Source organism: Pipistrellus hanaki, assembly GCF_964339955.1.
Source record: "Pipistrellus hanaki genome assembly, chromosome: 4".
Lineage (NCBI taxonomy): Eukaryota > Metazoa > Chordata > Mammalia > Chiroptera > Vespertilionidae > Pipistrellus > Pipistrellus hanaki.
Genome location: NC_140506.1, coordinates 98,895,625 through 98,909,863, shown reverse-complemented (window position 1 = coordinate 98,909,863; position 14,239 = coordinate 98,895,625). Strand labels below are relative to the sequence as shown.

The window sequence follows — 14,239 nt, the reverse complement described above, 5'->3', positions numbered from 1 at the left end:
TCTGTCATTGTCAGCTACTGTATCCTATTGATTACCAAGGCAGTCTTTGTCCTCGTGGGAAGGACTACCTAGGATGTGAAGACCAGGAGGTGAAACTCATAGAAGGGGGCATCATGGAGCTTTGATAGGCCACCTACTAACTGTAATAGGATTGACTTAATATTGCCTACTTTTTACTAAAACTAGCTTTATTCTAAATAATACCTATTAAATCCCAAAACTCATGTGCTGTGTCTTTGTCAATACAAATGAACATAAAGTTACTGGCTTAAGGGAGCACTCTGCACCACCTGTGCTCACCTGCACGCTTACAGGGACACAAACACCCCAGCCCTCCCCGCCCTCCCACCCCCCACCCCCGCGGGGAACAAAGGCGGACCGCTGGAGGCTGCTGGCATCCTGGTGTTGGGCCATGCCTCCCGCTGTGCCCTGCTGTCCGCTTGGAACCCGAGGAACGCCGGTGCTGATGGGCCGCTTGCTGTCTTCCTCCAGGACCGCCTGTACTTTGTGATGGAATACGTGAACGGCGGCGACCTCATGTACCACATCCAGCAGGTTGGCCGGTTTAAGGAGCCTCACGCTGTGTAAGTGAGGGCCCTCCTCTGCATTTCCCTGGGGACATGCGGTGGGTTGACAAGCTCGCCTAGGGAGTCTGCTAAGAATTCATGGCCCATCACCAAGCCCCCAGGACTCCCTCAGGGTCCCATCCTGTCATTCCAGAGGCTGCCGTTCAGCTCAGCCCTGCCCTGTCCTCCTCCCTGCCCCGGCTGTGACCACTATATGCTGGTAGAGTTGCATTTTTCTGCTTCCAAATCCTGCCACTCATATATTGTGGCACAATTGCCATGGCAGTGTGAGCTCAGGGTTGTCTCTCTTCTTCAACTTCTAGTAGTGGACTATAGGCCTTAATCCTATTCTCTCTCTCTCTCTCTTTCTCTCTCTCTCTCTCTTTCTCTCTCTCTCTCTTTCTCTCTCTCTCTCTCTCTCTCACACACACACACACACCTCTCTCTCTCTCTCTCTCTTTCTCTCTCTTTCCCTCTCTCTCTCTCTCTCTCTCTCTCTCTCTCTCTCACACACACACACACACATATACACCTCTCTCTCTCTCTCTCTCTCTCTCTCTCTCTCTCTCTCACACACACACACACACACACACACACACACACGTGCCTGAAGCCCTGCCCAGCCCTGTGCTGTAACCGCCTTCAGTAAGTGCCCTCCCACCCTGGCCTACCATTTATCAGTTGTAGAACTTGGCCAAGTTATTTCATATCACTGAGCCTCGGTTTTCTCAGTTAAGGAGCAGGAGGTATTAGTAGAACCCACCAGATTGTAGTTAAATTTGAAACAGATAATAACCCACAATGATGTGAGGTGAAGGGCCAGCCTTCCACAGATGGCAGCTGCTATTACTAAGCTGTTTTAACTTGGTGTGCTCTGAACCGACCCTTCTCCGGCTAGTCCACCATATCCTTGGCCTCCTCCCCACTAGGCAACTGCTGACCCTCTGCCCACTCCAGTGCATCCTCAGGGCGGCTCTCTTCACCCTGCTCACCCATCCACACACATACGTTGTTTTATGAGATGGGTGGCCGGCCATCCGTGACAGGCATTGATGTCCTACGCCCAGTTCAATGTTGTATTAAACTCTGAGAGCTGCCAAGCACATGCTGTCCTTGAACTTCTCATGGCTTTTGTTTATTTCAGATTTTACGCTGCAGAAATCGCCATCGGCCTATTCTTCTTACAGAGCAAGGGCATCATTTACCGGTACGTGAGCTGCGTGCTTCCCCGCGTGGCCTTCGCCCCTCCCTTTCCTGCCTCTTCTTTAACCGCTTTTAGAATCAGGTCCATGGTGGGGCGGAGTCCTCCCAGGCTAACCGGGGCCTGTGCTCTACCAGGCAGAGGCAGCATCGGCCCTGGCAAAGCTCGGGCAGCTCCGTGCGGCGACAGACGTCCCTGCCCTCCGCCCCCAGGGCTGGTTTGCCCTGCAAACCCGAGGCCATTTGCTCGGAGAGGAGGCTCAGCAGTGGGCCCAGCACTTCCTCCTGCCTGGAGACCCCACAGTTGCACATTTGGGGAGCAAGCAAAGCATCTTGTTGGCAGGACGAGGAAGATCATATTATTTTGGAACGAGTTGTGTGTTTTGCTATGTAATCACAGTTTAGAAATGGATTTCTAGTAGCTTCCCCTGGAAGGCAGGATTAGGTTTGGGACTTGGCTTTTGCCCATGTTTGGGAGCAACTGTGTGTGCACAGCTACATGAGTCAGACCATCTTACACTTCATGCGAGGCAGGCGGCGGAGCGGCTGCTGTCTGTCCGTGAGTCCGGGGTATGCAGTTCTCACAACCACACAGACCACACCGCACACAGTGCCGGCCGGGATGCTGCCACACAAGAGGGGCTGGCGGCGCAGGGCTTCTGGAGGGCACTTGCCACGTGTGGGGCCTATTGAATCCATTTCATTCATTCATTCGACAAACATTTTATCAAAATCCTGCCGAGCTCTGTGGTGGGGGGTACAGATGTGAAAAATCAGGGCAAACCGCCTGCTTTGTGGAACTGAGACTCTGGCGATGGGAGGCAGGCGCTTGAACCAAGGCAGAGGCCGCGGAGCAGCGGTGAGTGCTATGGAGGGAGAGCGAGCAGGGAGAGGGCCCGGTGTGCAGGGTGGGGTGGTGCCCGCCGTTCTGCAGACGGCGTGCGATGAGGGTCTGAAGAGTTAGGGGGACTCAGAGTCCTGGACCTCTTAAAGCAACCGAAGGATCGGGACTAAACGCGCACAGGGATCAGGCCCGGTGGTCTCCAGCAGATCGGGTGTGGCCCGTGGATGCTAATGGATGGAGGGATGGAAGGCGGGGCCTGACCAGAAGCCTGCAGATCCTGGCTTACCGCTCAGGAAGTGGCGGCTTGAAGTCTAGCCGTGGAGGGATGATCTCCTCCTGACTGCACGGAGCCCCCACACCCTTTTCTCCCGGTGCCGGAGGGCGGTCAAGAGGAGAGGCTGCAGCTGGCGCTCGGTGCTCTGGGGTAGGGGCAACAGGAATGAGGGGGTAATAGTGTGGACTGCACGTAGTGTAGTCATCCCGCCATGCTCACCCTCACTGCCCACGCGGACCTGTGAAGCCTCGGTTTCCCCGCGGCCGTCATGGCACTGCATCTTGGTGTGCCGAAGGCAATGCTGGTGTTGCAGCTACACATCTTCTGTGACATGAGCCGTGAATCGAAGCCAGTGACTCCCTGTGCCTACCCTGAGGCAGGGCTGGGTGACTGCTGGTCTGATTTTCTCCGTTCACATGACCTCAGAGCCTGACCCTGTACAGCGCTCAGGCTGCTGGGGGATGGACCGTGGCACTGCAGGTTTCTTAAAGAAAATCCTATTCCAGGGGAGGACCCCGAAGAGGAAATAAGAATCTTTGCCCACTGGGTTGGGATCAGGGTGAGGCTTCCAGTTGGGATCAGGGGTGTGGGAGACAGGACGTAGCCATTCAGGGCGTAAATTCCCAAGGTCAGCATCTCGGCGCTCAGCATGCTTCACTCCAAAGCCCTTTCCCCTGAGTGCACGCTCCTCCACGCTCCCTCAGCTGGTTTCAGGAGCCATTCATTATCCCTTTAAGCCACTTGGCATCTGAGCCCAGCATTTGTGTAGCAAGAGCCTACCTCCCACTGTGCAGATTTAAAATACAGATATTCTCTTAGCGTTCTCTTAGCGGGGCTCCCGCCCACCCCCAGCCAGGCCAGGCACACAGCCCAGGCACACAGCCCAGGCTCTGGCACTTGGCACACTGGCCGAGACCTTGAATCAGAAGTTAATGGCCAAGGAAGCAGAGACTGGCCCTCAAAACTGGCCACACCTAGTTCCAGGGCGAGCGGGGAAGTGGTTGTTAGTAACAACAAGCAGCGGGCAGCTCCAGGGCTCCGTGGAAGGAGGGCGAGTCTGTGCGGGGGCAGCCTCAGGGGGACTCTTTCCTGCCAGCTCCGTGCTGCACTTAGGCCTCCGTCCTGGGCCTCAGCCTCCTCAGGCTCCATGAGCTACCCATCCCCTTCAAAACATCCTCTTAGGTTGAAATAGAGTTTGCTTTTGTTGCTCACATGAAAGAATCTCAGTTAAGATAGAGTTTTTGAAATTGGTAAATTAAAACTATAAAAACTACATGACAGCGCGTGTGGCTTCTTAATGTCCTTGAGATTGCCTTCATGGCGGCACAGTCTTTTCCTATGTAACAAAGCTCCCTCCTTTACTTAGAGCCTAAGTGAAGAGGTGAGCAGGTATGTCAGGCTTACCTCTCTGAGGACCGTGCTGGGGGTGTTGGGGTGGAGGGAGCCTTCCTGCCAAACTTAGAGACAGATGAGGGTGTATCACGTTGAGCAAAAGAAGACTCTCACACCACGCCTGTGTGCAGCGAGTATCCTGAGGATCCTCCACCCTGAGGCCTGTGGCTCCTGAGGCCCCTGTCCTGTAACATGAAGATCTTATCCCTTCAGCCAGAGGAGGGGCTGTCATGGGTCCCTGGTGACTAGACATGTACACCGGTATCTCTAGACGAAGTATGTTTCTGCAAAGCCCAATTTCCCTAAGTTCTTTTAAAAATATTTTATTGATTTTTTTTTTTTACAGAGGGTCAGAAAGTTACAAATATTGATGAGAGATAAACATCGATCAGCTGCCTCCTGCACACCCCCCAGTGGGGATGTGCCTGCAACCAAGGTACATGCCCTTGACCAGAATTGAACCTGGGACCTTTCAGTCCGCAGGCCGACGCTCTATCCACTGAGCCAAACCGGTTTCGGCGAGTTTCCCTAAGTTCTGAGCTAGCGTGCAGGGACCCCGGTTTGTACATAAGCATGAGGCTGGAAAGGGGTAACACCATGGACAGCACCCAAGATAGCTTACCCCAAGTCTGTGTGTAAGCAGACCACCCCTAGGAAGAAGAGACCTCACCCATACAGGTGGGAGATGCCTGCATATGTGTCCACGTTGTATTCTTTTGGTTGAAAATTTGACAGCAACTCAATTAAAACTAACATAAGAGGCATTTTGGGGCTCCAACCTGGGAGTGTGCAGGAGGTGGCCAATCGATGACACTCTCTCATCATTGAAGTTTCTCTCTCTCTTTCCCTCTCCCTCTCCCTTCCTCTCTCTGAACTTAATAAAAACATTAAAAAATAACAATTTTGTGGGGGAAAAAACCCTCTTCCTATGAAATGCAAGGGGTTCTTAGGTTACACATGTCCGTTGTGAGGTGCCCCTTGACCTCTGCCCTTCATTAGCATCCAGCATCCTGGGGGTGTCTTCTCCCTCCCGGCGGCTCGCTGGGCCTGGCGAGGAGCTGGGCACAGTTGGTTGCGCAGAAAAAGCAGCACACGGGAGTGTGGGCCTTTCCCGACCTTCCTGCTAGATGATCAGCCATTGGAGGGTCAGGGCTGCTTACACTTCCTTCTGCCCCCACACACCGAGCACAGGGCTGCTCACGTGAGTGGCTGCTGGGTGACTTAAAATAAACAACGTGTATTAAGTCCCTACATTCTTATGTTCACAACAGCGACCTAAAACTGGACAACGTGATGCTGGATTCCGAGGGCCACATCAAGATCGCCGACTTCGGCATGTGCAAGGAGAACATCTGGGACGGGGTGACCACCAAGACCTTCTGCGGCACTCCGGACTACATCGCCCCCGAGGTGAGCGGGCCCGGCTCCCGCCCGCACTGCTCCCACCCGGTGCTGCCCGGAGCAGCCCCCGGCCCTCCGAGCTGTCAGTCCTTAGAGATCACACATGCAGATTCGCTCGCACACACTCAGAGCGCAGGCCCAGATACACCGGGTTTGGGAGAAAGCTTAATCAAACTCGGCAGAACCATCCACCGCACACCAGCAAAATCCTCCTTCAGGCTCCTGTGGCTCATGGCCATGTGGTAGCTGCCTATTGTGACGTCACAATGTCTGTGAGGCGGGAGAGGTCCCAGGCTGATGTGAGGCAGGAGGCAACAGGTGTGCTGAGCCCGGGAAGACCTGGCCTCATTCCTGAGATGAAGGTACAAATGAAAGGGTAAAGGTCGGATTCCAGTCTCCTCTTCCCCAAGGAGACAGTCAGTTACAGAAAGAGTTTCCCAACACGTCACGGTACAGACATTTGTGCCAGGCGACACTTTTCCTTCCTCTGGTGCCCAGAGAGGTTACTGTACGTACAGTCTGCTCTTGGTCTCCAAGGAACGGAACTGAGGGTGTGGCCAGCATCCTAGGCTTGTCTGTCACTGGACATGGAACTGGTGACTGGAGGCCCCTTGTAACTGATAACGTGGCTCAATATTTAAAATCTGCATTCTCTTTCACCAAAGCAGGTCCTCTCCTAGGAACCTAGTCTACATCACACATGTGCACGTGCGCGCGCACATACACACACACACACACACACACACACACACACACACGCATGCACTCGGGTGAGGAGGTGGCCCCTCTATAGTGCACAAGGGGCAAGCTGCAGGCCTGCCTCTGGCTCCTTTCCTTGGTGAAAGGACTGAGTTGGGTTGTCGTGGGGATCCAGTGGGGGTGACGTGCTTCACAAGTGAGCAGACACTTCAGTGAGGAGTCCCCGCGGAGCTCCCGGTCCCCTGGGGCTAATGCAGGAGCGCATTTCTACCCGCGTGGGAGCTGTGGTGGCAGGCGGCACTGGACCGCTGGACCCAGTGTGTTCAGATGCACTCATTTAACAACACAAGCAATCCCTGAATTCCAGGCCCTCCCAGTAATACAAGCATGTGAGGGCATGAGATGTGAAGGCACACGTTCCTCTCACATCCTCACAAAACCCTGCGGCATGGATACTGTTGTAAGCTTTGGTAGATGAGGAAACAGACTTAAAGAAGGCAAGTGACACACCTGGGAGTAGCAGTCGGGATCCAAAGTCTGGACTGCTTCCCCAGACCTTGACCTTTCACCTTTGCTCTGTCACCTCTGAACCCCTCTGATAGAGTTTTACGCCCTTATCAGAAATGTGGATGGTCACAGGTATTCTGGACACTACTAGGGCTTGGCAATTTGGTAATAAGTATCAAAGCCTGAAACCTGTGTGTAATGTTGGAGCCCTCAAAATCTGCTTCTAGGAATTCATCTTTTTATTTATTTATATTTTAAAGTATCACTTTATCTGTGCACTTGAGAAGCTGTACATAGAAACATATAATGCAGTCTGTTAAACAGGGAGGGACCTTCCGTCGGAGGTCCTATGTGTGGATGCCCAGTCACAGGAGTCTGAACCGCAGCATCGGAGGAAACCTAGCCCATTGGGAACTGATAAGACAGGCTTTGTAGTCAGTCAGTGGGACACTATATAAAGTTAAACCTGAGTACGTTCACATAGAAATATTAACATGGAAATTTTAAGTGAATAAAGTACTTTATTAATATTTCATACATCAAAGTATTTATGTTTATGTGAAACACACAGACATAGAGTTTAATCTGTATTCATAGAAGACAATCTAGAAGGAAATAGACCAAATATCAATCATAAGTTTTTCTCTCCACAAAGGATTATGGGTTATTTTAATGGGATTCTCTTAGCTTATCTATATTTTAAAATATATAGTAAAATATTAATAAATGCTATTACATTTTTTCACTTAAAATTTTTAAATTTTGGTAAATAAAAGCATAAAATTTGCCATCTTAACTATTTCTAAATGTACAGTTTAGTAGTGATTAAGTACATTCACATTGCTGTATAAATGTTATTCCTTTTATAATGAGAAATGCAGTTTTTCTTCTAAAAGTTTACACTCGCTGTATTAAAATTGAAAAGAGCACATAGCAAGGGACTCGAAAGGCCACGTGGCATGCACAGGTGTTCCCCCGCTGCCCGGGACCATCTTCCCGTGGGCAGAAGCAGCTTGCTGACACCAGCTCCCTGCCCACCGACTCAGACGGGGCCTGCACCGGCGAGGGGGACAGTCCGTTTAACCTTTCTCAGTAGGCAGGTCCCCCCCCCGCCCCCCCATGGCCGTCCACTCTCACTGCGAAGGCGCGTGTTCGGTCTCCGGCCGCAGCACCTGCTCCCCCCCTGACGGGCGGCCTTCTGTCTTGCAGATCATTGCGTACCAGCCCTACGGGAAGTCGGTGGACTGGTGGGCATTCGGAGTCCTGCTGTACGAGATGCTGGCCGGGCAGGTAATTGACTTGGAGTGATTTGTAGGAAAAGTCCTCCCGCCACCATCCGTGTGGCTTCCCTACAGGAGTGTCCGCTGGATCCCCGCTCATCAGTCTAAGCCGCTCTGACTTCATGCCTTGGGGCAACTCTAGTCTTGGCCAATTTTCCTCCTCTTCCCGCTGGAAGCCCTGCAGCCTCCCGTGGGCCGGGGCGGGGGCTGCTGGCTCCCGTGGGCCAGGGGGGAGGGCTGCTGGCTCCCGTGGGCCGGGGCGGGGGCTGCTGGCTCCCGTGGGCCGGGGCTGGGCCTGCTGGCTCCCGTGGGCCGGGGCTGGGCCTGCTGGCTCCCGTGGGCCGGGGCGGGGGCTGCTGGCTCCCGTGGGCTGGGGCTGGGCCTGCTGGCTCCCGTGGGCCGGGGCGGGGGGCCGCTGGCTCCCGTGGGCCGGGGCGGGGGGCTCTGGCCCGGGCGGCGCAGGCAGGACTCCGCTCGCCCACCTGTCCTCTGTCCCACAGGCACCCTTCGAAGGGGAGGACGAGGACGAACTCTTCCAGTCCATCATGGAGCACAACGTGGCTTACCCCAAGTCCATGTCCAAGGAGGCCGTGGCCATCTGCAAAGGGGTGAGTGAGCTCCTCGAAGCCAGGGACTCCACACACAGGTGCCCCTCTGAGGGCGGAGGAGGGAGCCTGGGCTCCACCTCTCACCCCCTGGCCACCCCAAGCCCTGGCCACCTGCCCCCTCCAGAGGCAAGGGCGCTTTTTCTCATTTCCCAAGCATGCCGTCCAGGCCGCCTGGAGCAGCATCCCGCTGCTGGCGGCTCCAGCCTCTGCCCAGCAGCTGCCTGGTGTGGAATGAATGGGCAGGGAGCCCAGAGGCTGGAACCGGGAAGGTGCGAGGTCCGCAGCACGGACCCGGCAGCCCTGGCGATGAGTGTGGCTAACACTAAGCGTGCGTGGCTTTGTTTGGAGAAAATGTCGGGGTGCGCTGGTCAACGCTGGAAGCTTTTTGGACCCGTGTGTCTCAATCACTTTTGTTTCATCTCTTTAAAAAAACAAAGAAAAAACCCCAAGGATATTTTTTTCAATGATTTTTAGAGAGAGTGAAAAGGAGGGAAGAGATTAGGAAGGAGGGAGGAAGGGAGGAAGACAGAGATTGATGTGAGAGATGCATCAACGGGTTCCCTCCTGCACCCACTCCGACTGGGGCTGGGATCGAACCTGTAACCGAGGTACGTGCCCTTGATCAGGAATCGAACCCATGACCCTTCAGTTTGAGGGCTACGCTCTGAGCGACCGGCCAGGGGCTGAGCGACCGGCCAAGGCTGCATTTTGATGCCCTCTTGTCGTTGTTTGTTAAAAAGCACCACTCCTCGCGCCTGCCCTGTGCACGTGCCGAAGTGCAAGGGGAGACAGTGCTGAGCTCCTCTGGTTGGCGCAGGAGGAAGTCTGTCCGGTTTAGCCTCAGAGCAGCTATTCATCCGCTCCCTGCAGCGCTGCCGGGCGGAACATAGAGGTGTGAGAAATAATTTAACAGGAGGCCCCTGTGGAGGCTGGGGGGTGTGAGCCGGAGAGGAGCTGGCCGGCTTGGACTGCTTAATGAGCTTCCAGGAAGTAATTACTTGAAACGTGGGCCCATTTGACGAGCATTTCCTTCTGCTGTGCCGCTTTCACGAGGCTCACTGAGAAACACAGCGCTGTCTGCGTGTGGCCTCCTCGTGGTGGGCGGGGAGGGGAAGAGAACGGAACTGCTCTCATCACTGCAGCGGTGATTGCGTAGATCTGATTCTGGAACCCACGTTCATCCTGGTGACCTTTCTAGCCTGAACCCGGGCCTCGGTTCACCACAGGGGTCTCGCTCCGGACAAGCAGCCCCAGGCACTATTGTCGGGCCTCCTGGCATAAAGCCCTGGGCCAGAGAAGTTTTGCTGGGATGAAAAGCCAACAATAAAAATTAGAGTTGGGCCCTGGGTGGTGTTCTCAGTGGTTAGAGCGTCAGCCCACCAAGGGCACGTACCTCCATCCCCACCCTGGCCGGGCGCGTGCGGAGGCAACCAGTCCATGTGTCTCTCTCACATGAATGTTTCTCTCTCTCTTTCTCTCCCTCTCCCTCTTTCTCACCCCCTCTCCTTTCACTCTCTCTAAAAAAATCAATGGAAAAAATATCCTGGTGAAGATTAACAATAACAGCAACAAGAAATTAGTTGGGGTGATTCCTTTTTTAAGTCTTTTTTCCCCAGTTACAGTGTCCGTGGATATCACTCTGTTCGTGCCGGCTGGGGCTCTGTGGGTCCTTCCTCCCCTCACTCCTCAGCGGAGTGCTCTGTGCCGCAGGCGGCTCCCCTGGGGTCACTAATCCACCTTCCTCTTTCTCCCGAAGCTGATGACCAAGCACCCGGGCAAACGCCTGGGCTGCGGGCCCGAAGGCGAGCGGGACATCAAGGAGCACGCCTTCTTCCGGTACATTGACTGGGAGAAGCTTGAACGCAAAGAGATCCAGCCCCCGTATAAGCCAAAAGCCGTAAGTAGCCGATGCCTCTGGCTGCTGGCCGCAGGGACACCCACGCTCTCTCCCCGCCCTGTGCGCCCCTGCTCCCAGAGGGCCGTGGGCCGCTACGTTTCCGTACGAAGCCTCAGGCAGGAGATGGACTCCGTCCACGCAGCCTGGCCTCTATAAAGGGGGGAGCGGTGGCTACTGAGGCTGTTTCATCCGTCCGGTGCTGACCGGCCCTCTGGCAGCGTGCCGGGAGCGGGCTTTGGCGAGCAGGCTTAGCCCTCCCGCAGGTGCGGTCCAGAACCCAGCTCCCCGCTCGCTCTTCCCCCGTTTGCCGGCGTTGTCTTCATGCTGCCACGGAAAAGGTCACGGTGTGTCTCCGCAGTGTGTAAACTTATTCTGAAACCCGCGCCGTCTCTGTCAGTAAACACGGGGCTCCCCAAAGGGGAGGAATGAGACAGGCGGACCGCTCAGACGCCAGAGCTGTGTGGCAGGAGGATGAAGGCCGCTCTCCCCTGCACATGCAGGGGCTCCGTCCCCACAGGCCCGCGGCTGCTGGCCAGTGCCGGGTGAGCCGGATCGGAGGCTCCGCTGGGGGTGTCCCTTGTTAGGCTGAGGGGCGAGGAGACCCGGGCGTTCCCGGGGGCTGTAGAACTGCCGCCTGAGGCCGAGAGTGAATGTAAACGTTGTCATAGAAACTGACGGGGCCAGGGACTCGGGTGTGAAGATGATGACATGGGAATGGGGCACATTTCATTAATTTTTGGGGCCACTCACTATGTGCCAGGCGTCATGGTAGGCACTTCACATGCAGCATCTAAGTCCTCGCAATGACCTGCTCCTCCATGTAACGGCAGAGGAAGCGGAGGCTGCGAGGCCCCTCAGCCGGCTCCACAGAGCCAGGCTCCAGTCTGGCCTGGCGGAGGCACAGGGTGCCAGGGGCAGAGGGCAGGTGGTTTGACAAAGTCTCCCAGTGACCTCTCATTGCCCCAGTCCTCACGTCCCAGTGATTAGGAGACAGCAGCCCTGGTGAGTCCCGCTTCCCTCTGGACACCACCTGGTGCTCAGAGGCAGGCCCCGCAGGCAGCCGGTCCCGCTGGACCTGATGGCTGCAGACTTCTCTGTGGATCTCCCATCAGCCCCCAGGACTGCCTCCCTGGGTCCCGGCGTCACCCAGGGCCTCTGTCTCTGCAGAGCGTCCTCCAGACACTTGCAGATACTGGACTTATGCTCCCGAATCTTGAGGTTTTCAGGCTGAGCCCCCCTCCTCCCGAGACACACACACACACGCACACATACACACACACTCACACATACATGTTCCTGCAAGTCCCCCCTCCTCCCAAGACACACACACACACACACACACACACACACACACTCTAATACATACATGTATCTGCAAGCATGTCCCATATGACATCACCTCCAAGTGCCTGTTGTCCTCTGGGTAATCAATACGCCTCTAAGACACACAGGACTGAGCTCAGTATTCCTGACAGTGTCTGGCTCTCCGCGGTACAGCGGGCCCAGCACTCTTGGTGACTCCAGCGATAGTGGGCGTGGATGGTGAGCGCCCCTCGGCCTCTGTAGCACAGCGAGGGCCGTCTGTGCACAAAGCGCTCAGTGTGCGCCTGCACAGGGCAGCGGGTAATGAGTGTCAGTGTCTCCGGCGCAGCCTCTCTGAGGGTGCAGCGTTGTGTCCTGCTGATGCGATTCCTCCGAGTGTCCGTGTGTCCACTTGTGGCCCGAGAGGGGCCTGCAGGTCACAGGCTGCAGCGTGGCCGTTGTCACAGCATTTGGGAAGAGGTCAAAGGGCGGCCTGGAAGAGAAGAAAGGGTGTTGAGGAAACTGGAGGTGGGCACACATCACTGGAGTTTTGTGGGGACGTTCGTGACGTCTCAGGCCGGGGACCTCCTCCGTGGGCCAGAGGAAGAGTGCAGTCGCTCTCTTCCCCCGGCTCTGAACCCAGCATCGATGGGGTTCAGGCTTTGGTTGTAGGGCAGTGGTTTTCCCTGTGGCCTCCCAACCAGCCGCGCGGGGTCAGCACCACCGGGAGGTCAGGGCCTGTGAGCGGGGCCCCTGGAAGCTGCTGCCTTCAGCTGTGACTGCCGTGCAGAGGGAGAGCCGAGGCCGGAGCCAGCAGAGGCCAGGAGTGTGGCCGGAGGGAATCTGTCAGAGGAGGACCTGCTTCCCGCCCCGTCTGGGTCACAGCTCAGCCGCCTCCGAGGCAGGCGGGCAATGGGAGCGGGGTCAGGGGAGGGGCCCGAGGCCGACCGCAGAGCGCCAGCTTCCAGAAAGGCTCCCGGTGTTCCTTCCCCGTGGCCAGTGGAAGGCCTGGCGGCCACCACCAGCTACTGAAGTCTTTCCCGTTAGCCTGGCAGCAGCGGCTGCCTGTGCCTGGCCTGAGGTTTCCTGTGCGGGGAGGCCATCTCGTCAGCTTTTTTTATGTGAAATCTCACTTTTTTATATATATATATATATATATATCTTTGCAACAGATTCTATTTTTTGTTTTTATAAAACATATTTTATTGATTTCAGAGAGGAAAGGAGAGAGTAAGATAGAAACATCAATGATGAGAGAGAGTCATCGATCAGCTGCCTCCTGCACACCCCACACTGGGGATCGAGCCCGCAACTGGGGCATGTGCTGTAACCGGGAATCAAACCGTGACCTCCTGGTGCATCGATGCTCAACCACCGAGCCATGCCAGCTGAGCAACAAATTTTAAAAATTAAACACAATTTAGCCAAATAGAATACATCCATAAGCTGCCCGGGGCTGCGGATTATGAGTGTGCGGCCTCTGGGTGGTGATTGCTCAGTCGCCGACATTTAGTCCGTTCCCGTTGGTTCTGGTTATTCCCACCGAGTCCACTCTCACTGGCCCACTATTTTGACGATTCCCGCTACGCAATAATGACTACAGAAGGTCAGCCCAGTGTCTGGCCCACAGAAGGTGCTGGGAAAGGGTAAAGCTCCTGTTCCTGTGGGGAGTGAAAAAGGGTGCAGTCGTCAGTGATGGTCATCGGGATCCCTCGGCGGCTGCGCCGTTGACGCGGGCTTCGCTGGCCAGTGCCTTCCGTTCCCTGGCGTGGGCCCAGCAGGGACTGTCACGTACAGGGACTGGACGGGGCTCTACACTTTGGGACGTCTGCCTCGGCCCTCAGAGGGAGCGGGCACTGGCCTCGATCCTTGACTGAATCAGAGACGATGATCACGAATACACCCACGCATTTGACGCAGCTGAGCACGTGCCTTTCATGTCTGCGTGCTAGCCCGGACCCCCTTTAGGGATCTCACATCTCCCCTCCCCACACGTTCCTGGGCTCAGGGCGAGCGCCGTGCGCCTCGTGGGGACTGAGACGTGTGCAGTCTGTCTGTGGCTGATCCTGACTTGCCACCGTAAGAGTGGGGGAGGGAAGCGGTGGGCAGTGGCAGGAGTGCATTCGGACGCGGTGGAGGCTGTGGACAGTGCGGCCGTGGGGTGAGTTACGGCGGCCTCAGGGTGCTCCCAGGGCCGCCTCTGGTGGCCGGGGCTGTCCGTGCTGCCTTTGGCCCGGAGTACGCTGGCTTCGGTGTCGATCGGGGTGCA

At 55.8% G+C, this 14,239-nt stretch overlaps 1 protein-coding gene across 3 annotated transcripts in view; it reads left to right on the top strand.

Moving 5' to 3' along the window:
• PRKCB (protein kinase C beta) overlaps positions 1-14,239 on the top strand; it is a 266,693-nt gene that overhangs the window by 238,904 nt on the left and 13,550 nt on the right. For all 3 annotated transcript variants that reach the window (XR_014794935.1, XM_084882730.1, XM_084882729.1), the window contains exons 11-16: positions 493-584; positions 1,711-1,773; positions 5,548-5,686; positions 8,093-8,173; positions 8,664-8,771; positions 10,528-10,668. Coding sequence is in view for 2 of the 3 variants with exons in the window: in XM_084882730.1 (XP_084738856.1) it covers positions 493-584; positions 1,711-1,773; positions 5,548-5,686; positions 8,093-8,173; positions 8,664-8,771; positions 10,528-10,668 (624 nt within the window). In the remaining variant the exon portion in view is untranslated. The remainder of the gene's footprint in view (positions 1-492; positions 585-1,710; positions 1,774-5,547; positions 5,687-8,092; positions 8,174-8,663; positions 8,772-10,527; positions 10,669-14,239) is intronic.